Source organism: Crocodylus siamensis, chromosome 10, assembly GCF_052110815.1.
Source record: "Crocodylus siamensis isolate JL-2025a chromosome 10, ASM5211081v1, whole genome shotgun sequence".
NCBI classification, from domain to species: domain Eukaryota; kingdom Metazoa; phylum Chordata; order Crocodylia; family Crocodylidae; genus Crocodylus; species Crocodylus siamensis.
This window is the reverse complement of record NC_143404.1, coordinates 40,470,841-40,497,150: the sequence shown is the minus strand read 5'-3', so window position 1 is coordinate 40,497,150 and position 26,310 is coordinate 40,470,841. Positions and strand designations below refer to the sequence as shown.

The 26,310-nt window shown below is 46.8% G+C and overlaps 1 protein-coding gene and 1 long non-coding RNA gene across 2 annotated transcripts in view; both read right to left on the bottom strand.

Annotated features, from left to right (window-relative positions):
• MMP24 (matrix metallopeptidase 24) overlaps nucleotides 1-8,317 on the bottom strand; it is a 215,867-nt gene extending 207,550 nt beyond the window's left edge. The window contains exons 1-2 of the mRNA XM_090064287.1: nucleotides 8,147-8,317; nucleotides 4,989-5,137 (exon numbers count right to left, since the gene is read on the bottom strand). Of these exons, the coding sequence (XP_089920413.1) occupies nucleotides 4,989-5,137; nucleotides 8,147-8,248 (251 nt within the window). The 5' untranslated portion in view covers nucleotides 8,249-8,317. The remainder of the gene's footprint in view (nucleotides 1-4,988; nucleotides 5,138-8,146) is intronic.
• Nucleotides 8,318-12,711: 4,394 nt separating this feature from the next.
• On the bottom strand, nucleotides 12,712-18,176 carry LOC149856488 (uncharacterized). Its single transcript, XR_016444498.1, has 3 exons — nucleotides 17,959-18,176; nucleotides 14,808-15,043; nucleotides 12,712-14,532 (listed from the first exon to the last, which is right to left on the bottom strand). It is a non-coding gene; the product is annotated as an uncharacterized LOC149856488 (long non-coding RNA).
• Nucleotides 18,177-26,310: the final 8,134 nt, after the last annotated feature.

Sequence of the window (26,310 nt, the reverse complement as noted above, 5' to 3'; positions counted from 1 at the left end):
GAGTACCAACAAAATAGGTGTGCCAGTTTGGTGACGAGAAGGAGAATCTAATGATAGTTTGAAGCAAACTATGGACTGGTTTATGGAGAACTTCTGTGTTAAGGAGGAGACAAAGCAGTCCATCAAATCCCCCAACAGGTAAATGAAGAGGATCCAGACCAGACTGCATTTTGTCCCCCTCCTCAGGCCTAGACTAAAAAACCACATCCTTACACGCTATTGTTAGAAATGGAATATTGTTAGAAATGGAGTATTGTTAGAAATGCACAGCTTGCATCTTGCACCTGATAAGAAAGAAACACTGCCAAGGACTTTTTTCCTTGCCCAGCCTTGCCACAGCTTTTCTTATACTAAATCGCAGACTCTCCCCCAGCTTCTCCCTAGCCTTTCTCATACAGATTACAGAAGCTGGAATTCAACTGACTGTGTCCTTGAAAGGGGGGGGGTTTGAACTCTTGGTGACCTATAGTAGTCTCTGAGCATGCTTAATTAGCTGATGCATATTTACCTCTCCGCCCTGCATACTTAAGTAGTTAATTATACTATACATGCGATGTATGTAGTGATGTAACCACATATATGCTTGTATGAAACGGAAGTGAGCTGTAAGAGTTCCTGTTTCTGCACACGTGCCCAGGAGGAAAAAGATAAATACAGCCTGCAAAATTCCTTGGTGGGTTCAGAGTAATCTGAGTTTTTGACTCTGCTCTGACCCTATTTGCAAATACACCTTTTGTGCCATCTAATGAGTGTGTGTCTGTGATTTTGGTGGCCTCCAGAGAAACGAACCGCTTTAAGCATCACTACTGCCAGAACAGCATCATTATTTGCCTCCAGCTCAAGTTTATATATCTCTGCCACTTGTGCCCCTGCCCCTGGACAACAGCTTCTCACTACAGTCCTAGGGTTCACCAAGTCCCTCCTGCCTCTGGTTTCCAATCATAATTTCCAACCTCCCACGTTAGCCCCACCAAAAAGCAGGCCCCAAGACTCAGTGCTGTAGCACAGTACCACACAAGCCCAGGCCTTTCTTTCAGCCAGCCCTTGAAAATATTCCCACCTGCAAACACCCAGCCACAGCGGTCCCGGAGGGCACTGCAACTAAGAAGGGAAGCGCTGGGCCCCCGCAGGCAGGCAGGCTCCAGTGGGTGGGTGGGTGTAGGGGGGAGAATGCATTATTTTGCTGAGTCCTGTCAGAGAAATTTGGTCTGAGTATGCTGCCAAGACAGAAGCTGCCAGGCATGCGCCATGGCGACGGGCCTTGCAGGTGTCCTTTGCGCAGCCTCTTGGCCTGTCAATCAGGGCTGACCTAGTTTTTCTCTGGCGCAGACTCAGTTGCCTCAGAGAGCTGGCGGCTGGGCATGCTCAGAGAACAACTGAAGTGAGGTCACCCTTCTAGAAAATTCATTCAGTCAAGCAGCCTGATTGGCCACAGGACTGCTTTAAAAAGTTAGTCAGCCTCTCCCTCAGGGGAGACCTGGGAGCTCTGTGGCAGAGACTGGCTTGCCAGATACTGTACCAGAGACGACTCGCGTAGCTAGAGTCAGTGACTGCTTGTCACAGCACTGTCTTTTAGCTAGACCCTTAGTTCTTTTGGTCTCCTCCTCAATTGCCTCTCAGTTCGTTTCAACTTTGCTTTTCAGTTCTGATCTACTGGCATTCAACCTTCAGCTCATTCAACTCGACTACGATTTCGGACCACCCTTTGAACTCTCATTATACCTCGACTGGCTCTTCGACCTCGGCATCCGTTCATCGATCATCCGATTGTCCACCCTGGACTGGCGTCACGACCGTGTGTTACAGTTTACGCCCTGTTCGTTTTATTCTAGTTTATGAGCTGTTGACCAGCCCTGGGACTACATCTTCAGACTGAACCCCGTGGGCCAACAGACCCCCTCTGTTGTATTCGTGTTATACAACTGTAACTGAAGACATCAATACCTACGCCTTCAAAGCGTAAGTCAATAAATCTACTTTATTTGCAACCGTTACGCCTTCGTGCCTCAGACTCCATCGCACCAAACTCCCACCTGTCCATGCCAATAGCCACCACCCGGCCGTACCACCGTGACCACGACCCCGAGCTTGGTTTGCTAGCTCTGCCGGGTTATTCGCGACAAGTCCCAAAGTTATTTAATGCGTATTACACCGACAACATGTGCAAACAGCTGCACCATTAAAGCAGTGCAAAATGGCATTAAACCACTTTAAAGGTCAATTTTGTGGCATGTTCAAATGCCCCAATGCCAACCCCTATTCCCATGCTGGTAAGCTGCTGATTGTCAGCATTGGTACAGAGGGCCACATATTCAATTTACAATGCCATAAAAGTGCACCACAAAGTTGTTTCACATATTTTGTGGAGTATCTTGGAGGATGGTTTGCCTCTTTATGCCATCATGAATTGGCAAAACATGTTGCACTCCTGCTATTTAAGGTGTAACTAACACTATCTCACCATAACTGTAATGTGTGCCAGGGATCTGGGGGTCAAATGCCCATAAGGCCCAGTTGTTACCACTTGACTGTCCTTGGAAACCTTGGGGAGATCCTGAACACCATAACAGCATCAGTTTCAGAGCAATACAATACACTTCAGCTGAAGTGGCCTGTATGTCTGTACAATACTGAAGTGCTTCAAATTTGTTGCACTTCAAATATGAAGCACTTCACATGTACATCTGTTCATACTGTAGGCCTCTCTTGTACACACACTAGATCTTAATTGCAAGGCTGAGAGAAAAGAACTTTAAAAATGAGGGTGTTTATCAAGCATTCCTGACTGAATAGTTCTTAAATATGTCACTCCAACATTCAAGCGTGTTTAATTCCAACACTGAATAGTGAACTACCTTCCTTAGTCCTTGTCATGGCATTTTTTTTTTTAAATAAAAAGCCTATTACTTTTTCTCCAAAGATCTTCTGAACAAGAGCCTCGTCAGCATAAATACAGGAAAGACTGAGCCAACTAGGCCTTCAAACAACATTAATAAGGAAACAGATCTATCATTAGGTTGCATGGTGATATATTTAGGAAAGTGCCCCTCCCATCTCAAATTTCAATATACCCATATTAATTCATCACAGGTATAATACCAACATTTTTGAGAACTCTCTTAATAACTAAGAGAGGTAGCTAAAAATACAAAATGAATTCAAATAAAATGCAAAATTTCCAATTTTGGAGCTGCCTTGAATGCTGCCTTCTAAAACTTTGTAATTAATTGGTGCATATCAAACATAAAGAATCTACTACAGTACTCCAGAGATCAATACTGCCTCTCAAATATTTCCTGAGTGGACCTGCCTTGATAAAACTGCTTTCATTTCAGTTAATTGATCTGAATGATTCTGGGAAATCATGTAAGTTGTGCTTAGAAAGAGCGGGAAACCTTTCCATATTCCTAAAATTGATTTTAAGTCTAATATTGGTACATAATTCAATTGCTCTATATTTTGGGCATTCTGGGAAAAACTTATTGAGAAATGTATCATCAGCAGAGCCCCTATTTATATAACCAACTCCACCCTTCCTCAGTCTGCACAGGAGCAGATTGAGGGCTATATTAAATAAAACAGGGGTCACTCCATATGAACTTATGGCAAATTGGGATAAAATTGGCACTATGAATGCTTGTAAAAGAACTGTTTTGATCAAGGCCGCTGTTCCTATAAAATACCCACCGACAAAATGTCTTCTGAGAAGCCTGAAAGAAAGGCTATGATGACCTATCAAGACTAATTCCTTAGCAAGATCTACAAATCAGATGAGTTAATCCCCATTTCACTTGGCCCTTTTTAGAAAATGTAAATGATCCATATGCTTTCTTTGAATCCAGGAGTTACTATGAAACCAATTTGATGGCCATAAATCTTTAGCAAGAGCTTTACATAGCTTTCTAAAAAGTGCGTCAGGATTTTAGGACAGTCTTAACCATGGTGACCCACTAGTAAAACCTCTACTTAGAGGTTTAAGACCTACTCCTAATCATCTAATTTAGGAATGAACAAAGGACTTCTAGGTGACTAAGTCTGGTCTTCTTTTATTGCAGGCAACAATGTCATGTCACATGACATTGCTCCAGAACGTGGAGTAAACTAAACTATAGCTTAAAAATTCCTGTTCCCCATCCCAGAATTGTTCATGTATTTTGTATGTATGTATGTACGTAAAGTGCCCTCACCACCATTTTGAAGCGCAGGGATGCTGATACACGAGACACTGTGGGTGCTTTAATTGGAATGGCTCTCAGAGCCACTCTAATTAAAGTGTCTGCCCCACACCCCAGGAGCATGTGTAAAAAGATAAATCTATACACAATTCTTATATGTACAATTTTATTTGTATTTTGTTTTTCCCCTCTGATCAAGCAACTTTCTATTGCTAAATCACCTATATCATGAAATTTATGATAGGGTAGTGTGACTTCTTATTATGCCCCACCCCGCCACCTATCACAGACCCTGAGCTACTCACAGCAGGTGGCAGGGAGATTGCAAGCAGCTACACTGAGGTCTGTAGAGCCCCAGCCTGGTTCGCTGCTGGCAGCAGATGCATGTGTGACTCTAAACATATTGCATGGGAACCTCAAGGAGCCTGATCTTTGTTGTGGCAGCGGAGCCCTGGCCCCTTCCCCACCATCTCCCCCAAGGTACACGTACTAAATCAAATGCCTCTGCATGCCACACTGGCATGTGCGCCAAGGGTTGCCAACCCCTGCTCTAGATTTGGCACAAGCATGCGTCCTATATCACATGCATACAGATTTGCAGGGCAAGCACTGCAAAGAACTACAGTTACTAGGACCTCTTTTTACTACTTGCAAACAGTTCTGTTTTACAACAGGAAGAATCTAAAATGTGTCTTAATTACTGAAAAACAGTCTCCAAGAAAAAACTTAGTTACTTCTAAAGATTTTGGCACAGAGGTTACATCAAAATGTGGCTAAAAATAAAAGGCACAAATTAGTTTAGATCAGTCTTACTCAATAGTCGTCTGATCCAACACTCCTGTGACTGGGATCCCATAAAACTGCTGCATAGTGGCAACTGCCGTCTGCATAGCTTTTCCTGATTGCAGAGCCGACATTCGACTGTCAGAGGGAAGCAAATAGCCATATGTTTTTAACCAACTCTGAAAAACAAGAGAAACAAAAATCATAAACTGCAATGTAGTCAATTCTTTAAGTTTATACAAGCAGATGAAAATATCTTCAAGATTTTTTCCTTAGTTTTGGAAACATTAATTTTACGTAAACACTAACGACAGAAATTCATGGATCTTTTTCCTCTCTGGTGTTTTTTGTTTTGATTGAGCTTGGTGAATTGCTGTAGTAACTGTGAGGAGTTAATTGCCCAAGTTAAAATCAGCTGTGATGAACGCAGGCCTTAAACAAACTTTCTACTAGATTTGGGAGGAGTCTTCACTGTGAAGAAGTGTCACACATTTGGCCCACTAGTATACAAATCATATTAATGCATGTCCCATTTCTACAAATGTGCTTGACAAAGTGGGATATAAATCTAATAATAATGGTAATAATAATAATATGCAAAACAATTTCTGAATAAAGCTTACACGCCTGCTTTCTCCACAACCCCCTCAACTGTCCCCAGTTACCCTGCCAATCACTAATCTCCTTGCCCCTCACATCAGCACAGGTACACCTATTTATGCCTTTCCAATCAATAATCAACTGCCCTCGCATTATCTGCTTCTGTATTGGGAGGCAAGGAAAATACCTGATGTATCTAAACAGCTCTCACAGAGACTAATTAAAGAGAATGTGTAACTTTTTTGTATGTATATTTTAACATATAAAGAGTATTGTGTGGTTGTTTGTGGGACTTTATTTTTTTTCTTAAGTGGAAAATTCCATCCTCCTGCCTCCCTCAGGAAAAATTCTGAAAACCACTTAAATGACTTAGGAACATAAGCCTGCTGCGGCAAGGAGGAAATAAAGAAAGTATGAACAGTACAGTAAGCAGCTTTCAGAGTATACTACTTTCCTCTTTAGGTGTTATGAGCTTTAATAATGCATGAAAAGAAGGATGATATGGTAACCTTGTGGATATTTTAAAAAGTTCTTCTCCCAAGAACAGGGGTCAGGAATGACATAAGAGGAAGTGCAAAAGTATTTGTAGAAAAACCTGCTAAGCTGGATACTAAGACACACATGGCTTCTTCTGCCTCTCCATAAATATCTCAATACAAAATGAATGAGTTAGAATCCTTCATCAGCTATTTTCAAAGTACAGATAACCAGTTTCATTTTGATGCAGTGGAAGAAGAAGGAATGAAGTCAGTATGAGACTGAGAAGAGCAAACCAGGAAAGTGATCATTGGAGCAGTGTTCTGAACAGATGCAAGTAGGGTAAGGGTTCATATATCATGGCCAGAGAAGGAGGCTCAAGTAGACCAGGGATAAAATAAGGACTCTGAGAGAAAAAGCTGGATCATAAATGATGTAAAGAAAATGTCAAGATTTAGACATAGGCAGAAAGGGGGGAGAAATTAGATATAGGGCTCAGTCAAAGAACATTAGTGGCCCAAGTGACAGGGAAGATGATGTTATTCCTGTTTTGGCTATACTGAATTTAAGATGAGAACTTTGTGGATATAAAGGAAAGGTAAGCCAACATTTTATGGCTTGGATGGAAGGCAACAGGCTCAGAGTAGAAAGGTAACTTCCCAGGCCAGAGCTTTAAGTGTTAATTTCCAGATCTACTAAAGGCTTCTTGCAAGATCTTTAAGTCAAGACCAGACACTGAAGACTCAGCTACCATTCAGTCCTATAAATAAGAATGAAGATTTTCAGAAAAACTTTAGAATAAGTATCACAATGGCACTCGCTGGGTCAGGAACACTTAAAAATCTGGCTCCAAATGCAGATGCTGAGCACTTAAAAGTCTAATGAAAGATTTCTATGCCATTATTCTCCATCTGTAGATTAGGGATACAATGCTTTCTTCAGCAGAACTATTTTGAATAGCCAGTTATCTCATGAAAACAGGACGATTAATTTAAATCACAACTATTAAAATCAGTTATCTAAAGCATGATTTAAAGTAAAAGCCCCATGGGTATAATCTTTCCCATTTTCTCAAAAAAGGCAATTTTCCTTGGTTGATGTAACTATGAGAATATACACACGTTCTGTTAAACGTGAAGGTAAATATGTACAGCCTGCCCTCATAGCTAGCAAAACGGTTATCAAATCTTATGTAAATAATTTGAGTGAGTGAGTGCAGTGGCGTACTGAGGGGAGAAGTGGCCCCAGACGCCCACCTGGGTGGGGGCACTGGCTGGGCAGCGGCACGTCCCACATTTGGTGTGTAGTTTGCCTGCTGGGTTGTAAGTTTCTTTAGCTGTTCCGGCTAGAGATTCTGGCCACCGGCCACCCACACACACTTACAGGAGAAGAGGTTTGGTGCACCATTTTGCTAGCTTGAAGGGCAAGCTGCACACATTTGTTTAAGCTTCATGTTGAGACAATTTTACCAGCTTTACATTTCTAGCATGTCAGAAAGTAGTAAGGCTGCTTTATGCACTAGATAATTCACATTTTCCTCCTGACTTCCACCAAGCAGCCCCACTGAAACAGGTGAAGCAGCCAATCCAGGTGGGCTCAGGGGATGATCCTGGACACCAGGGCTTCTCCCGGATTTAAAAGCCAAGTCCCAGGGTCTGTTTGGTGCAGTCCAAAGGCCGCCCCCGTGTCCCCCCGCGCAGGGGGAGGGCCCGGGCCCGGAGCATTTCTCGAGCAGCCGCGGCGCTCCCAGGCTCGCGGGCCGGTGTTTCCGTTTCAGTGGGGGAAGATCCGTTATTTCACGCGTGACTCGTCGGGGGCCGCGAGGACGGGGACGCGCTGTCCGCAAAGCAAACAGCGCTGCTCGCAGCAGGGACGCGCGCACCGCCCGCGCCGGCTGCCAGCCGCGGCCCTGGCCCCGCCGCGCCGCGCCGGCAGCAGGGACCCGTCGCCCCGGCCGAACCGGTCCCGCAGGCCCCGCGCCGCGCGCACGCAGCACCCCGGGCCGGCCCCGAATGGGCAGCAGCGCCCTGGGAGCAGCGACAGCCCCGCCCCAGCCCTGCCTTCGGCAGCCCACCGCGAGGCCGCTGCCGGCCCGAGCCCGCGGGACCCACCCGGCCGGCGCTCGGGCGGGCGGGGGCACACAGCGGGGCGCACAGCAGCGCCAGCAGTGAGCAGGCCCCAGCCAGGCCGCCGCGGCGGCGCGTCCGCTCCATGGCGCCGGCGGGGGTCGCGCCGCTCCGGCTCCGGCTCCGGCAGCGCCCGGCGCCCGGGGCACCTGTCCGACTGCGCCCACTGCGGCTGCGCAGAGCGCCCGCGCCGGGCGGGGTGGGTGGGGGGGCCTGCGCCGCGCCGGGCGGGGCTGTGGGGAGGGCGCGGGCCTTGGCCAGGAATCGGGGGTCGCGGCCGGCATCGCCGCCTGGATCTCCCGCTGCGGCGGCCGGACCACAACCTCCGGGGGCGCGGGCTGCTCCCCACGTCCTGCCTAAGGACGTTTGCCTGGGGCTGATTCCAGGCCTCGGCTGCCTCTAACTCGGAGAGGCCGCGCTTCAGGGACGCCTGCAGCCCACAGCCTGTCCCAGGCCCCTCGGGACTGCCACGGGCGGCCAGGGCATGGCAGAGAGGAGGCTGTGGCGGGGTGGGCCCCCGCAAATGCAGACCCGTCCTCCTCAGCCTACTTTCTCCTGTCTCTGAGGAGAGTATCCCTGGGCAGTATCTGTTGGCTGCTTGGACTCATCTGAGGGCCATTGGGCACCGTCCTGTGGGCTTTGCTTGGTGGCCCCCTTGGCACTCTTGTTCTGAACCTTCGACCTCCACTCCTGTTCCTCTTTTCATTATTTGTCTCAAGTACTCAGTTGTCACCTTTTCTGTAGCCTCCCCACCTGAGGGAAGCCAATAAGCCTACGTCCCTTAAGGCAGCACTTCCCAAACCTTTTCGCCTTGTGGTACACTTACCTAAATAAAAAAGCACCGTGGCACAATGAACACAGAGTGACACGTGGCCAGCTGGGCACGGGGGGTGGCGCGTGGCCAGCCAGATGGCGTTTTGGGCTGGAGCCACGCTCCCCTTCTGACTGTGTCCACAACAACAGCAGGTGTGGGGCGTGGCTCCAGCCCAAAATACCGTAGCACACCTGGACCTTTCTGCTGGCATACCAGTTGGGAAACGCTGCCTTAAAGTGACAAATTGGCCTGTCGCAAGTGGTGCCAGAGTGGGTGCTGTAAAGGAGGCAATGGGAGTGACCAGGGCTGTCTTTGTAGCCTCCAGAGTTAAGGTCTAGGAAGCTGTGGGACAGAGGCTGCACCAGTGTCCTGGCCTAGAGGACCTCACTAGGTCCCTCCCAGCCTGGTTTTCCTACCATCCTAGGACAGGCACAGCTGGCACATGCTCTACTTTCTCCTCTGGAGCAGGATACCAGGCAAAGAAGAAATGGACCCAATTATGAGCTGATTGTTTTGGGTCACTGTCTCCTAGACTGTGCCATGTTTGCTGTAAAAGGCTTCTCTATCTGGGCCTGCTACATTCACAGCCCATTAGGACCTCAAATGTGAATTTAGTGAGAGTCAGCCCTGAGGAGTATATCAAAGGAGGAGGGAACCATCTTCCAAGTAACCAGTGCTTCTGTTGTTATCACTTCAGTGCAGCTGATTTAAATTCAATTTTGAAGAGGATTGGGCAGTGGATAATATTTAACATTGCCCATATTTGAAGTATCAGTGGCTATAGAAGAAAGGAGTCTGAAACAGTATGTCTGCCTGCTCAGACACATCACCCTAAAGATCCCTCTGGAGAGTTACAGAGGAGCTGCAGGTCAAAATGGAGTGAACATCTCTAGATTTACAGACCTGCCAACCATGGTCAGAGCTAGGATTTTGAATAGGGATGTGCAGATGGCATGGTGGCATGGCACATCACATATAATACAACACCTGTTTTTTTCCACTTAAAGGTAAACTCAGTGCATTACTAATATGCTAGGGGGCTAGCACTGTAGTATTCAATTTAAGATCAAAATAAAAACAAATTATTTCTACATTATACATAAAGTTTACAAAACTAAACAAATTAAGGCAAAGATACTGTGTCATTAGTCCTGTAGTGACTATAGTTAAATGTGCATCTCTTATTCAGATTCACAAAACAAAATCTAGCCTTCCTGAGCATCTTGATGGTGCTTCTAATACTTACATCACTGTCAATCATTTCTACACCTGAGTTAAAACTACCACATCGGAGTTAAGATTTTTGGCTAGAGCTAAAATAGTCTACAGGGTTGTGAAACAGAAAAGGGATATTACCAGGAATGGCTGACAGACAGCAAAATTGGTGAAGAAAGGATAGTTTGAACAGTGGAACATCAAGACCGTTAAAAAGGAGATAGGGCTGTTAACATCTGTGCACTGGAGAGAGATTAGCAAGAATCAGGGAGATGATAATAAGCCATGAAATCAATTGACTCAGCACTGCCTGAATAGAAAAGCCACTACTAGAGGTACACCAATACATCAGTCCATATCATATCAGCACTGATAAAAGGAAAATTGACATAATTGGCAATTCGCTTTTTTAAACAGATGTGGTTGATAATGTCGCTGATAAATACCATGTGCATGTACAGCTGCACATGCACACAGGCAGTCCAGCAGCGTGGAGAGCAGCATCTGGCTCGTAATTCTGCTGGGATCAAGGCCCCTGCAGTGAGGGAGAGAGTGCGGCTGGGTGTGGGACGGAACCACAACTGGTTTGTCTGGGGGGTGTAGGTGACACTGCACACATCCCAGGGGAGCCATTGGGGGGGTATGTGCATCTGGATCTGTATGCAGGACAAGGGTGGGCTGCCACTGCAGGCCAGGGCTGAGTGGCCCCAGGCTCTTTCCATCAGGGGAGGGCTGGGCTGGGCCTGCACTTGGGGCGGGCACCAGAGGCACTGGGAGGCGGGGGCCCCCTGGATAAGCTGCTTGCAGCTTCATCCTGGCCCCGTCCCACTCCCTCTCACTGCAGAGGCCTCATACATCCTCCCTCCCCGCCCCTTCCCTACCAACAGAATTACCAGCCAGACACTGCTCTTCAAGCTGCTGGGCTGCATATTGGCAATAGGTTCAGTATCAGCCAATATGGTTTGTTAATTATTGGCCACTTGTATCAGCCCAAAAAATCTTTATCAACCACTACCCTTCCCAGGCAATTGGTTTTAAAATGTGGTTGAAATAAGAATTGAAGTTGGTGTAACTGCACCCCACTGGATCTGCCCCTACTGCCAACCTATGGTAGTTTTTTCCTTCTTTCAGGCTTAGCGTGGAGAGAGAGTTTCTGATGCAGAGAATGGCTGTGATAAGTTAGACTTTTTCCCAGGCGGAGGCTGCTGCTTTTATGTTTCTGCTCTTTTCTCCAGATCCTTGTGTTTCCGTAGGTGCTTAAAACGTCCAGAAAAGAAGCAAGTGTCACTTGAAAACAAGCCAGAGTTCTCCAAACTAGGTTGGAGCCCCTTTCTTATCCTTAAGGCTATCACACTTGTCCTTTGGGATGCTCTGCAATGCCAGTGATATATTGATTTCCACTCACCTTCAACTCTCTATAGTCAGCCCACAATTCATGCTAATTCGGGACAAACAACATATGGGAGCTATCCCACCAAGTTTATTAAATTTTCTTTACATACTGTGACTTTGGATGCATCATGTTTGTTCCCTGCATTCTTTGTGTTTGTATATATGCACTGCAGATATTTTGTAGTTAGCCCAATTGGTTTTCCTCTTACATCTGTTTGTCGTACTGTGGTTCTCCAGTCAGGTAAGTCAGGAGCAGACTTGTTCTCTTGCTGTAAGTATTGATACAGGCAGATTACTGAAGGAAGAGGTATCTTTTAATCTAGCAGATGAAGGCAGAACAAGATCTAATTAATGGAAAAATAAACTCACATTCAGGTGAGAAGTATGGTGCATTATTTTAAGAGTGAGAATAATTAATTTTTGGAAGGAATTTCCAAGGGATAAGTAGGGGTGGATCCCCTGTTATTTGCAGTCTGTAAATACAGATGGTACAGCTTCTTGTGAATTGCTCTCTAGTTCAACCACAAGTTCAGTCTGGATGGAGGAAGAGTCAATTGGCAAAAGTCATAGGACTGTATGGGAGGTCAGATACGATGAGGATCAATGATAATCTCATCTGGCTTTAGCTCAGTTATCTGTAACAAGTAATGCTCTAAATTTGTCCTGGCCAGACGCTACGGAAAGCTCAGGAGTTACTCAGGGAAGTCCTGATTTTTGTGATCCCACTCAGCGTGCCCCTGAACAAGACTACAGGAATCTTGTTATAGGAATGTTGGCTGGAAGGAATCGTGGGGTTTTGAGAGTTTTAAACATTCCTGACTTTTCCATGTTTCCTTATGACATGTTCATGAAATCAGAGTGAGACAGGGCTAGAGATATAAAATTTCCAGAAATTTGGAAGCCATGGAAAAAAACTTTTTTTTTCCATTTTTTTTTTTTTTTTAGGAACCCCCCCAGAAATTTTGGGCAAAATTAAAATATATGCAATACTTATTTTCATAGCACCTTTTACAGATCTAAATTAACTCTGCTACTTTAAGAACATAAAAAGTATTATGTATAACTTGGTTTGCTTATAAAATTATAATGTTTGGTATATTTATTAAATTTAAAAGTATAGTTTATTCAGACAATAATTACAAATTTACTAATTGAATTTACTTTGAAATATTTTACATTTTTATTACAAATGCAGCTACAAGTTTAAGCAGGCAAAAAATAAAGTTGAAAATAGAAATGCAAAAATCTAGAATTCTTGGTTCCAGAATGATACCTTTTATTAGACCAACTGAAAAACTGCAAAAAATATATATTTTTCTGCAAGCTTTTGGGCTCATGCCCCCTTCATCAGGCTCAGGGAAAGTTTAAGATGGTAAGAAGTCCCCTTATGTAGGAAATAAACTTCATTTTTGCACAGAGGAAGCAGAAGTTGGAATGCTGTACCTCCGGGTCCATGAGAGTCTCTTTGTGAGCTTGCTCTTCGTTGTGTAGTGGCATACAATGGAAATTAGTTGAAAATAGAAGAATACAATGAAAATTAGTTGAAAATTGAAGAAACCATCAACATTATACAGGCATACCTCGGAGATATTGCGGGTTCAGTTCCAGACCACCGCAATAAAGCGAATATCTCAATAAAGCGAGTCACACGAATTTTTTGGTTTCCCAGTGCATATAAAACTTATGTTTACACTATACTGTAGTCTATTAAGTGTGCAATAGCATTATGTCTAAAAAAAAATGTACATACCTTAATTAAAAAATACTTTATTGCTAAAAAATGCTAACCGATGGAAAAATGGCACCGATAGACTTGCTCGACGCAGGGTTGCCACAAACCTTCAATCTGTAAAAAACGCAATATCTGCGAAGCGCAATAAAACGAGGTATGCCTGTAGTAAAACAAAGAAAGATATTATGTATTCTGGACTTAGTCTCCTCCAGAGTATCAAGCAGATACAGAAAGCACTCATTTATAGAAAAAGAGCTGAGAAAAAAGGGGAAAAATCAAAACTTGTAACTTGATATCAAGACTTGTAACTGAATAACTTGTTTTGCTCTTCTATAGATCTTTTGCAGAGTGTCCAACTTCATGATGTTATTAAGAAGCAAGTTTAGCCCATGGGATGCAAATCCTATTGCAATAAAATGGGGATATTTATCCATTATGATCTCCCATGCTGTGTTCATGTTACTTGCATTGTGAGACAGCAGAGCAAATACTTTACCACTCCCAGTCTTCCATGTGCCTCCTGAGACTGGAGGGGCCCAATTTGTGGGTGGCAGCATCAGTGGCGTCAGCAGCAGCGTGGCAAGCGGCAACCTTCTGCAAAAGCCAGTGGGGTGGGGGGAGGGATTGCAAGCGATGATTGGCGACTGCCCACAGGAGCCAGTGGCAGCAAGTGGTGACCACCTGCAGAAGCCGCTGGTGGCAGCGGCCAATCTCAGGGTGGGCTCATGCCTCCCGGTGCCCCCTCTATGAGTTGCCTATGCAATCTTCTGTAGGAATTCACATATTTTACTACTGATATACTCTACAGTATGCCTGTTCTCCCGTTTCAATTCTTCTGTAAAAAACTGGTTGAGGTGTTGTTATCACAAAGTTTATGATTTCTTCTCCCCACACATTTGTCCATCCATCTGCAGTACTGCAAGACAGTGCTTCACTGATTTTTCCTTGCACAGATTGCATTACATGTTCATATTCTTATTTTTAGATCATACTCTGATATTTAGATCATTGTGATCTACCTTCCCCTCACTTATACCCATGAAGGATTTTTTAATGTCTGCAGGATACTTCTTACATACAAAGATGTGTCTCGTCATCCTAGTAGCATTTGGAAATGCATATTTCTTTTGACAGTATTTGCAAATCACATTTTTTTTCTCAGAATATCTTGCAATGTAGAAATGCTTCCATATGCTAGAAGTTGGCCACACCATTTTGCTGAGGGAGAAAACAGAAAAATGTAATTCAGTGGCTATCTTGCATATATAAGTACTAAGCTACAGCATGTACAAACTTAGTAATGGATAGAGAGGAAGTATCCTCAGAGTTAACTGTGAACAACTTCTCTGCCCTGCAGGCCTCACCTCACTGCTAAGATTGGGTGATTTGTCACAAAATATCAGATTATTATGAATTACATAGGTTATAAAAATATACTAAAGCAGCTAAAATATAGTTTAATATCCTGAATTCAGAGAAATTTAAATTCTTACCTTTCAATAAAGAAGTATATTTTCTTTCAGCTCCTTTGTGCTGCTTCTGTACTTCTGTGGATCTCAAGGTCACAGGGCCAGGAGGAGGCAGGTTCCTTCCACGTCCAAAACCTTTAGACTTGCTCTGTCTCCTTTCCTGAGGCTTTTAAGCGAGCAAGGCAATAAGCTCCTTGTTTGTAATCTCTACAGGAACAAATGGATGCTGCTGCCAGTGTCCACTCCCAGTCCTTTGAGGCCTAGTCAGGAGAACAGGAGCAGATGCACCAACCTCTAAATCAAAAGTCAACAATAGAGGAAGTCCACAAGGAAAGGCAACACTGAATCCTTCTTCCTTCTCTTGTGAAAATGGCAGTGCCCCCTGGGAGCAGAAATGCATCTTGCTCTTGCATTTGAGAATTGTACTATACTGCTTGTCCTCAGTGTACAGGAATTGTAATGATCTGATACTATAGATAGTCTTACATAAAAGTCTTCCTATTACGTAGTTTTTTCGAAAACATTTTGGGGGAGTAAAGGGTAGCAATATATGAACACCTTGTCTTAAACATTTCATTTATCATTCTAAAAGAAAATATTTCATAAAAGGTTTTTTAAATTTTTCCCAAAATCTCCACTTTTTTGGGACCCCACCCACCCCAAGGTCCTCAAAAAAAAGACAGGGAAAAAACTTTTTTTTTTCAGAATTGTTCTGTTTTTTTTCCAGGCCTTCACATCTCTAGACAGGGCTGCCTTATTCTATGAAATGGTGGCATCATGAAGGCTTTGGCTTCTTTGACCACAGTCCACACTTCAGAGAGAGAGGCAGCGGTTTGCTGGGAAGAGATGGCCTCCACCTCACTCCCATGGGAAATAAGCTTTTCTCAGCTAGAATGGCTGACCTGCTTGACAGGGCTTTAAACTAAGATTGTTGGGGGATGGGTGGACAACCACCAGCGTAAACCCAGAAAGTGACAACCACAGGTTCAGCAGGTCAGGTAAGACAAGGGAACTTGCTCCTACCCCAGCCCAGGGATGTGACTCTTCTAGGAGTACAGGGAAGGATAGGGCTTCCAGTGGCAGGCTTACCTGCCTGTACACAAATGCCAGTAGCCTGGGATACAAACAGGAGGAACTGGCCCTCCTGCTAAACAAAAATGAATACAATCTCATAGGGATAACGGAGACCTGGTGGGACTCTACCTATGACTGCATCACAGGTATAGATGGCTATACCTTGTACAGAAGGGATCATGTTGCAAGAAAGGTCAGGGGATGTATCTGTCTATGTGAAGGACCAATATACTTCCCTGTAAGTGGAGATTGGCACCCAAGGATGGTAACTTGAGACCCTCTGGTTTAGAATACGGAGGGAATGTGGTAAAGGGGATATAACTGTAGAAGTCCGTTACAGACCTCCCAAACAGGAGGAAAAGCTTGACCATGAATTTGCTAGGAAACTGACAGAGGCTGCATGCTCTCAGTGCATGGTTGTCACATGGGCAACTTCAACCACCCTAACATCTCATGGGAAGTGCCCTCAGCCAAATCTGATCGGTTGCAAAGCTTCCTCACTTGCACTGATGAGCTCTATTTCACTCAAGAAGTCTATGGGCTGACAAGAGGTAAGGAAGGTGCTGCTGGATCTGGTACTAGGCAAAGGAGATGATCTAGTTAGTGACCTTAGGATTGAAAGGAAGCTTGGAGACAGTGATCATGAGTTGATCACTTTCTCTATCCATCACAAAGCTGGCAAATGTAGAAATCCTTGACTTTAGGAAAGCTGACTTTCACAAGCTCAGGAGGTTGGTTGTCAAGGCCCTGAAAGGCCATGATTTGACAAGGAGGGGAGTCCATGATGAGTGGTTGCTTCTTAAGGATGTGATCCTAAAAGCACAAGAGAAGTTTGTTCTGGCCTGCAGGAAAGGTAGCAAAAGGGCTGGGTGACCCCCTTAGCTAAATAGGGAACTCATGGACTTCCTGTATCTCAAAAGAGAAGCTTATAAGGGATGGAATTCAGGAAATGCTGTTAAGGAGGAGCATGTAGCACTGACCTGCACCTGTAGGGAATGAACTAGGAAAGCCAAGGCTGAAACTGAATTCAAACTGGCTCCTGGAATCAAGGGCAATAAAAAGTCCTTCTTCAGATACATGGGAACTCAAAAAACCAAAACAAACAAGAGCAACATTGGACCCTGGCTAAACCAAATGGGGCAGCTGACAACCGACTCCCAGGAAAAAGTGAATCTCCTTAACAGTTACTTTGCATTGGTTTTCCACCAGTCCAAGGGGATCATCCTGCCTGACAGGAAGCAGGCTGGCTAAGTTCGCTGATGACACCAAATTATGGGGAAGTGTGTTCACTAGAGGATAGGTTGGCAATTCAGGCTGACCATGACAGGCTCACAAGACAGGCAGATCAAAACCTGATGGCATTCAAAATGGAGAAATGCAAGGTGCTCCACCTTGGGAGAAAAAACCCACATCATACTTGTAGGCTCGGCAGTGCTACACTTACTAACACCATGACTGAAAGAGACTTGGGGGTCATGATTCATTTGACCCCAGCTCACTTTCCTACCTACTGGGCAGGGGGCTGGATCTGATGATCTCATGAGGTCCCTTCCAGCTCTAAGGTCTATGAAATCTATGAAATTTATTAATTGCATTTTTTTAAATAAAATTAAAACATTTGTATTTTTTCTTTTGACCAAGAGCCTGCCATCCTATGCAGGCATATTAATACAGACCAGTCTCCAAGATTCAAATATTCATGTGTAAAGTTTGTGTTTGGTTAATACAACCAAGGAACCTGAAGTGCTGCAGGAGAGTGGGCTCTAGTGGGAAGAAACTGACTGTTAGCACTGGGAAGGTAGACTTGTCAGTGCAGAAGAAGAGGATCACCAAATTGAGGAACAAGGAGAGCAAGTCAGAGATGAGTCAAAGAACTGCTTCAGAGAGCAGAAAATGACTAATTTTCTGAGGACTGAGTGTGTTCAGTCTGAGTAGGAGATCATGAAAAGGACAGGACAAAAGATCATGGACATAACATGACATTATATCAGCTCTGACATAATTCTGGGAATTTGAGGCAGAGATGATTTAAAGAGGGGAGAAAGTCAACATCAACATCTGACTCCATGGTACTCCTTTGCAAAGGCTGGTATTTACCCACCATTGGCTGTCTTTCTTTTCAGCAATAAGAATGATTTCTTCTGCACTGAAAATCAGCTCATCTTCATTGTCAACTGAACAGTTTGTTGTACAGGATTCATCTTGCAGAGGTGTGGCTTACACTCTGTAAACCAGAAACAGAGAGCACTATCAAACCATTAACCCTGAGGGGCACCAGCAGGGCTGGGGACGCAGGGGTCTGTAGGTCAGGAGTGAGGGGCACCAGCACGGCTGTGGGGCAGAGGCTGTGGTTCCAGAGTGTGGGACACCAGCAGTGCTGGGGAGGCAGGGGCTTCAGGTCGGGAGTGACAGGCACTGGCAGGGCTGTGGGGGGCAGAGCAGGGGGCTGAAGGTCAGGAGTGAGGAGCACCAGCAGGGCTGGGGGGCAGGGGCTGTGGGTCAGGAGTAAGGGGCACAGCCAGGGCTGGGAGGGGGGTTGGGGGCTGCGGTTCAGGAGTGAGGGGCATAGGGGGTGGGTGTCTGGGTTGGGTGTGTAGGGCACTGGCAGCACCAGGGGGCTGTGGATTGGAAGTGAAAGGCACCAGCAAGGGGTGAGGCACAAGGTACTGTTGTTTGGGAATGAGGGGCACTGGCAGGACTGGGGTCAGTGGGTCTGGCGTGAGGGGCAGCATCAGGGCTGGGAGAGCTGTGATTTGTCACTGAGGGGCAACAGAATGGGCAGGGGCAGGGCACTAGCATGTCATTGCCCCCCCCATCATATTCACCCTTCCCGTCCTGTCCCCCCCACCTTCCCAGTGACAGGTGTCCTCTTTTTTTGACCTGGAAATATGGTAACCCTAGCCAGGATGTACTGCATGAGTCATGGCATTAAGGTCTGCCTGAGCCACTCGAGCATGCTGTGTGGGAAAGGGAGGAGGCAACTCAGCACCTGACAGCAGTTCCCATGGTTGAGGCACAACTGCAGAGAGACAGTTCACCACATGTGCACTTAGTGGTCTGAACACATGCTCATGGGAAGGGAGCAGACAAGACTAGCTTCCTGGATTAAGGACAACAAGAAGTCCTTTTTTAAATACACAGGGGGCAAAAAGAAGTTTCTGGGTAATGTGGGGCCCCTGCACAACATGTTAGGAAATTTGGTTGTCACACCAGACGACAAAGCCAACATATTTAACAATTTCTTTGCCTCCATTTTCCTAAGCAGGGACCGGAACAGTCATGCCCCCGCTGGGCCCCCCTCAGGCCCCAGGGGAGGCACACCTAGGCCAAGGGTCAGTGAGGAACTAGTTGGGGAACTTCTGGAGGGACTGGATGTATTCAAGTGAGCTGGTCCGGACAATCTCCACCCTAGAGTACTAATGGAATTAGCTGAGGTCATTGCAGGACCCCTGGCACGGCTTTACGAGCATTCGTGGTGTTCTGGTGTGGTGCCAGAGGACTGGAAGAGGGTCAATGTGGTTCCCATCTTCAAAAAGGGGAAGAAGGAGGACCCGGGAAACTATAGGCCAGTTAGTCTTTCTCGATCCTGGGCAAACTCTTTGAGAAAATTATTCTGGCGCATATCCATGAGGGACCAGCAGGGGAGGTCATGCTTAGGGGCAACCAACATGGGTTCATTAGTGGCAGGTCCTGTCAGACCAACCTGGTGGCCTTCTATGATCAGATCACCAAATCATTAGATGCAGGGGTAGCAGTGGACAGTCTTCCTGGACTTTTGGAAGGCCTTCAACACTGTCTCTCACCCTGTTCTCATTAAGAAACTGGGGGACTGTGGTGTCGACACCCACACAGTCAATTGGGTCGCCAACTGGCTGGAGGGCCGCACCCAGAGAGTGGTAGTGGATGGGTCATTTTCAACCTGGAAGGACGTGGGCAGTGGGGTTCCGCAGGGCTCGGTCCTCGGGCCCACACTGTTCAACATCTTCATCACTGACCTGGCCGAGGGGGGAAATAGCACCCTGTTTAAATTTGCTGATGACACTAAGATGTGGGGGGATGTGGGCACACTAGAAGGAAGCATCAGGCTACAATCGGACCTAGACAGGTTACAAGAGTGGTTGGATGAGAACAGGATGGGATTCAACACCAACAAGTGCAAAGTGCTACACCTGGGGAGGAATAACCGGCACCATACCTACAGGTTGGGGAACTCTCTTCTTGTCTGTACAGAGGCAGAAAAGGATCTTGGACTCATAATTGACTCCAAGATGTACATGGGCTGGCAGTGTGGGGATGCAGTCAGGAAGGCCAGCCATACCTTGTCATGCATCCACAGATGCATCTCAAGCAGGTCCAGGGAGGTGATCCTCCCCCTCTATGCGGCACTGGTCAGGCCACAGCTGGAGTACTGGGTCCAGTTCTGGACGCCGCACTTCAGGAGGGATGTGGACAACATGGAGAGGGTCCAGAGGAGGGCCACTCACATGATCAGGAGGCAGCAGGGCAGGCCCTATGAGGAGAGGCTATGGGACCTGAACCTGTTCAGCCTCCAAAAGAGAAGGCTGAGGAGGGATCTAGTGGTCTGTTACAAACTAGTCAGAGGGGACCAGCAGGCACTGGGGAAGTCCCTGTTCCCCCGAACACTACTAGGAGTGACCAGGAATAACGGTCACAAGCTGGCAGAGGGTAGATTTAGGCTAGATATCAGGAAGCAGTACTTCACTGTCAGGGCGGCTAGGATCTGGAACCAACTTCCAAGAGAAGTGATGCTGGCTCCTATCCTGGGGGTCTTTAAAAGAAGGCTAGATGTACACCTTGCTGGGGTCGTTTGACCCCAGTACTCTTTCCTGCCATGGCAGGAGGTCGGACTAGATGATCTACTCAGGTCCCTTCCGACCCTAGAAACTATGAAACTATGAAGATGTACAGACACCCTTGGCTACTGATCTTTGAAATAAGGCTAGAGTGCCTTCAGCTGGATGCAAGCGACCTGTTCATTTCCAGGTATGTCTGCAATGGTTGCACACATGAGGATTTGGGCTAGCAGAAAAAAAACTGTCATCTACTCTTCAGTGCTCTCTACTGGACATGCCATGCAAAATAAAGGGTTTTCTTTCCTGCTCAGGATCTCCTGCCATTTCCACATGGGAATCTACCCTCTCACTTGCCAATTACTGTGCCTAACTAGGGAGTTGTCAAAGATGCATGCCTAAGGCTGGTTAGGGGCAGCCAGGGAGCTGGAGGGGTGACATTTGTAATCACCAAAATCTAATGCTTATTTCTCTCAATCTCTCCCCATATGGCTTGCCTTCCAACCCCTTTACAATTTTTGTCATCCACCTTTAAAGCCTCTTCAATTTCTCTATGTCCTTTTTAAAATGCAGAGCCCTGAACTACATACAGTTCAGACCTAATCACTGCTGAATAGAGTTGTCATTTTCCCTCCAGGCCAGCTGCCATCTGAAAAAGGCATATGCAACCAGGGAAGTCAATTATTTCAGGCTTTTGATTCCCCCAGGACTAGTGTCAGGGGGCTCTACCACTCATGACAGTCAAAAGGGGCAGGTACTGAGTAGGAAGGCCCACCCCAGAGCTCCCTGCCATTCTTCACAACTGGTACTCACCACCACAGGTTGCTGTTCTGCTCCAGTATCTCTACCACCCATGCCAGCCAAAGTGTTGGGTGAGTCTGCACCAGAGTTCAATGCCCCTCCTTGCCACCACTGGGGGATCCCACTGGGGATTGCTGCTCCTCAATGCCACCACAGGTCATCACTTAGGATCACTTCTGGTCATCACCAGCAGACTTCTGGTCATCACCACTGCTACCACTCTTCTTCAGATTGTTTATGCAACCCCAAAGCTCTTTTAGATCCAGAGCTACTTAAGGTCATGCTCAGTTATTACAACTGTTTTAGCATGTAGGCATGCTACAATTTAAATAGAACCAGACAGCCATCTATGCTCAGTGTTAATTGGCCAGAATAGTTCAATAATGTACATGGAAAAAGCAGGCACTGTCTTAACTTGATAAAGGTTTTAACTATTTCATGCTATGAGTGCATACCAAATTTTACATTACATGGGTATGGGTGGTGTAACGGGATCCCAACCCCATTACTAGGGCAAGGGTAGAGGACCCCAGCCCTTGCTGGGGCTTTTCTGTCCCTTGCCTCCCCTCCCCGCCTCTCCCCTCAGGATCCCTTGGGGGGCTGTGGGAGCCTTGCTCTCTGAGAGCTAGGTGTTTTCTTTCCTAGTACTCAACCCACCTGATCAGCTAGGAGCCGGGTTGCTAGGCAACAGCAGTGGCCAGGTCAGCTGGCTAGGAGGTCAGGTGACCAGAGATGGTGGACAGAATAAGAGGGGAAGTGAGGAAGAACAGCAGGCAGCCGGAAGGGGAGAGCCAGAGCTGTCCAGGTTGGCCCTGGAAGAACTCCTGAAGGAGAAGGGGGAATTAGCAGAGCTGATGCCTCAGAACAACAGAGAAAAATCTGCAGACAAGTTTCTGTTTTGTTTTCATTTCTTTTGGACTCTGCACAAGTCCCATTAGCAGCCCAGGCAGGGCTTCTGACAGCAGTTAGGGATTTGATTTTTGACAAAGCAAAGAGTGTCCAAGAGCAGGTCACTTAGGGCCTGACTGGCTTCCTTGCCATGCTGCAAGGGCAGCTCGGGTTCCCGTATTGTGCACCTGGAATGGGACCCTAGGCAGCTAGAACAAACATGGCCAGTGGCAGAGGCGCCTGGCCAGACACACTTTAGGAAATGTTCCAGACTTGCAGGTATGCCCCAGGGTTGCTTACAGTGGTCTTCCAGACACTCTGCAATGCAGTGTGCCCTCCACTGCTACATGCAGGTAGTCTACTGCCCTGTCTACTGTGAACTCTACTGCCTCTGAGGTCAGAGGTCACACTTACAGGTCCTCCTGCTTACAGGGGATTGCAGTGGCAAACAATCTATTTCATGCCATGTTATCTGGCAATGAATGATGGGACAGAACATGGACAGTATGACAACCACAGGGAGCCCAATCAATGATGCCCAGGAATAAAGAATCATCAGAGGAGAAAAAGAATACAAAAGCAAGGAAACCTGAGGCCACCATGGCTGGGTTGGGCCTTGGCTTTCAACCTCCAGAATTCTGATATCTGACATTCAAGAAAGAATCACAGGGTGAAGCTCATCTACTGGCCAGGCATCCCTTCCCTTTGTGACAGCTCTAGGACTAGTAGATATAGAATCTATTTGCCTTGTCTTTATTATTCTTATCTGCTATCACTGGGCATCTACACATGCTTTTACCCATGCCTAAACTTAATGTGCATTCACCTAATGTACATTAAGGTGATTTAGGTGCACATCCACACATGCATGTGTTAATGCGTATTAATGCAGGTGTGAGGACCAACTTGGAACTAAGTTAGTCCCAAGTCAATGGACACACTGTGTTTATGTGCATTAGCACATCTACATGTTAGCTAATGTGACTTAACTATCCATGCATAAATTTGATACCTACTTTCTGCTGCTCTAGAGTGAGGATGTCTCCAAGTGGTCTTGTATTTGTCACTGTCCCACACAGCCTGATTAATTGTTGGCAGAGACCTGACCCACTCATCACATGTGTGTGTAGCTAAGAAAGCAAGAAAAAGCTGAGCCAGTGAAGGCAAGGAAACTACATATGCATTTCAATTGACCTAGCAGCTAACGACAACAAAAGACTAGATATATGCATCTCAAGAGAAATCTGTAAAAGGTGCATTGAATACAGGAGAGATGTCCTGTATGTGACATCCTCACATTTCCTAAAACAGGTTTGGTGACACCTCGAAGCATCCTGTCCAACCATTCAAGGCCCATCACCTGTATATTGACCTATAATTGCAGGGGCTGCAGAAAAACATAAGCCTTTACACCCAGACCACCCTAGAACAGGAGCCAGGCAATTAATAGTTGTGATATGATCAATCTTTTCCTCCCTGTTTGTTTGGACTCTAATCAGCCAGCCCATCAAGGGAAAATGCTTTGAAGCTATACAATAAAGCAGTATAAAAACTAAGCAGATCTGCCAGCAAGGTGTGTGCAGTCCAGCCCAAGGAGTCATCCTGCCACCCAGACAACAAATGAAGGACCCACGCTTTGAGGCTGTACAAGAACTGCTTCCTGCCTGCATTGGGTAAAGATCTCTGTGCAGTTAAGATGATACTAAGGACTGGAGATGCACCGTTATATCAGTACAATATTGGATCAGTACTGAAGTAAAGAAAACTGGCTGTATCAGAACTTGGCCCGATGGGGCCAGTAATTTGGCTGATAAATATCCATGTGTGTGCACAGCTGCACCACAGCACTCAGGCAACAAGGAGCACAGCCTGGCAGTGTGGAGAGCTACCTCCAGGCAGTAAGTCCATTGTGGTGGAAGGGGAGGGGGGAGGAAGGCACATGGGGGGAGGGGCAGATCAACCAGTTGTGGTGCTGGGAGGGAGCTACAGTGAAATTTGGGGTGGCTGCAGCCGCCTCTCTGAGCCCAGCCCCTGGTGCAGCCCTGGCTCCAGCCTACAGGTGCAGCCTGCCCACCCCTCCCTGCACAGATCCAGGGGCACACAAACCCCCGTGCCCTCGCAGGGTGTGCACAGAGGTGGGAGCTGCCCCCCACCAACAAGTTTCAGGTCCATCCCACACCCTATCCGATCCTGCCCCCCCACCCCAGCTGAGTACTGCCTGCCCTTGCCCCTGGTGGGGGGACTGTGGGTGCTCGACCACCTGGGCAACCGCGATCATCGCCTGCTGGAGTTCACCATCCAGCGCAAGGTGGGAAAGGCCTGCAGCAAGGAAGCAGCCCTGGACTTCAGGAGGGTGTACTTCAACAAGGTAAGGAGACTAGTGGGGGAGGCACTGAGGTCCCCAAGCAGGGGGGGGTTGGGCGTCCAGGAAGAGTGTCATTCCTTAAGGAGACGATCCTCTAAGCCCAAAGGGGAAGTAATTCCTACATGGATCAAAGCAGGCAAGAGGGCGCAAAGGCCCCCATGGCTCACCAAAAACATCCGGAAATGTCTCCAAGCTAAAAAGGAGGCATACACCCATTGGAAGAGAGGGGCCATCACCAGAGAGGACTATACCTCTGTTGCTCGGGATTGTAGGGGGGCAGTCAGGAAGGCCAAGGCAGAGATGGAACTGGGACTAGCAACCCGGATCAAGGACAACAAGCAGTCCTTTTTTAAATACATAAGGGGTAAAAAGAAGGTACTAGGTAAAGTGGGGCCTCTGCAGGACACGCTAGGAAATCTGGTCATCGCACCAGACAGCAAAGCTGACTTATTTAACAATTTCTTTGCCTCCATATTTCTGAGGATGGACCTGGTCATCTCCCTCACTGGGACCCCTGGGGGCCCTGTGGGCGGTACAGCTAAGCCTAAGGGTCAGTGAGGACCTAATCAGGGAACTTCTGGAGGGACTAGACATATTTAAATCAGCAGGTCCTGATGATCTCCACCCCAGAGTGCTGAGGGAACTAGCGGAGGTTATTGCGGGACCTCTGGCATGGCTTTACGAGTACTCATGGTGCTCAGGCCATGTGCCGGATGACTGGAAAAGGGCCAATGTGGTCCCCATCTTCAAAAAAGGGAGGAAAGAGGACTCAGGTAACTGTAGGCCCATGAGTCTTACTTCAGTCCTGGGGATGCTTTTTGAGAGAATTATCCTGGCGCATGTCCACGAGGGGCCAGCAAGGGAGACTATGCTCAGGGGCACCCAACACGAGTTCATTAGAGGCAGGTCTTATCAGACCAACCTGGTGACCTTTTATGACCAGGTCACCAAATCCTTAGATGCAGGTGTCGCAGTGGACGTAGTCTTTCTGGACTTTAGGAAGGCCTTCAACACCATCTTTCACCCATCCTCATTAAAAAATTAGGTGACTGTGGTGTCATAGTTTCATAGTTGGTAGGGTCAGAAGGGACCTGAGCAGACCATCAAGTATGACCCCCTGCCATGGCAGGAAAAAGTACTGGGGTCAAACAACCCCAGCATGGTGTTCATCTAGCCTCCTCTTAAAGACCCCCAGGGTAGGAGGAAGCACCACTTTGCCTGGAAGTTGGTTTCAGATCCTAGCCGCCCTGACAGTGAAGTAGCGCCTCCTGATGCCTAGTCTCAATCTACCCTCTGCCAGCTTGTGACCGTTATTTCTAGTCACTCCTGGTAGCGCTTGGGAACAGGGACTCCCCCAATGCCTGCTGATCCCCTCTGACTAGTTTGTAACAGGCCACTAGATCCCCCCTCAGCCTTCTCTTGTGGAAGCTGAACAGGTTTATGTCCCTTAGCCTCTCACCCCATTCTCATAAAAAAACTAGGACATTGTGGTGTTGATGCCTACAGTCAGATGGGTCACTAACTGGCTGGTGGGCCACACCCAGAGAGTGGTGGTAGACACGTCTTATTCGACCTAGAGGGATGTGGG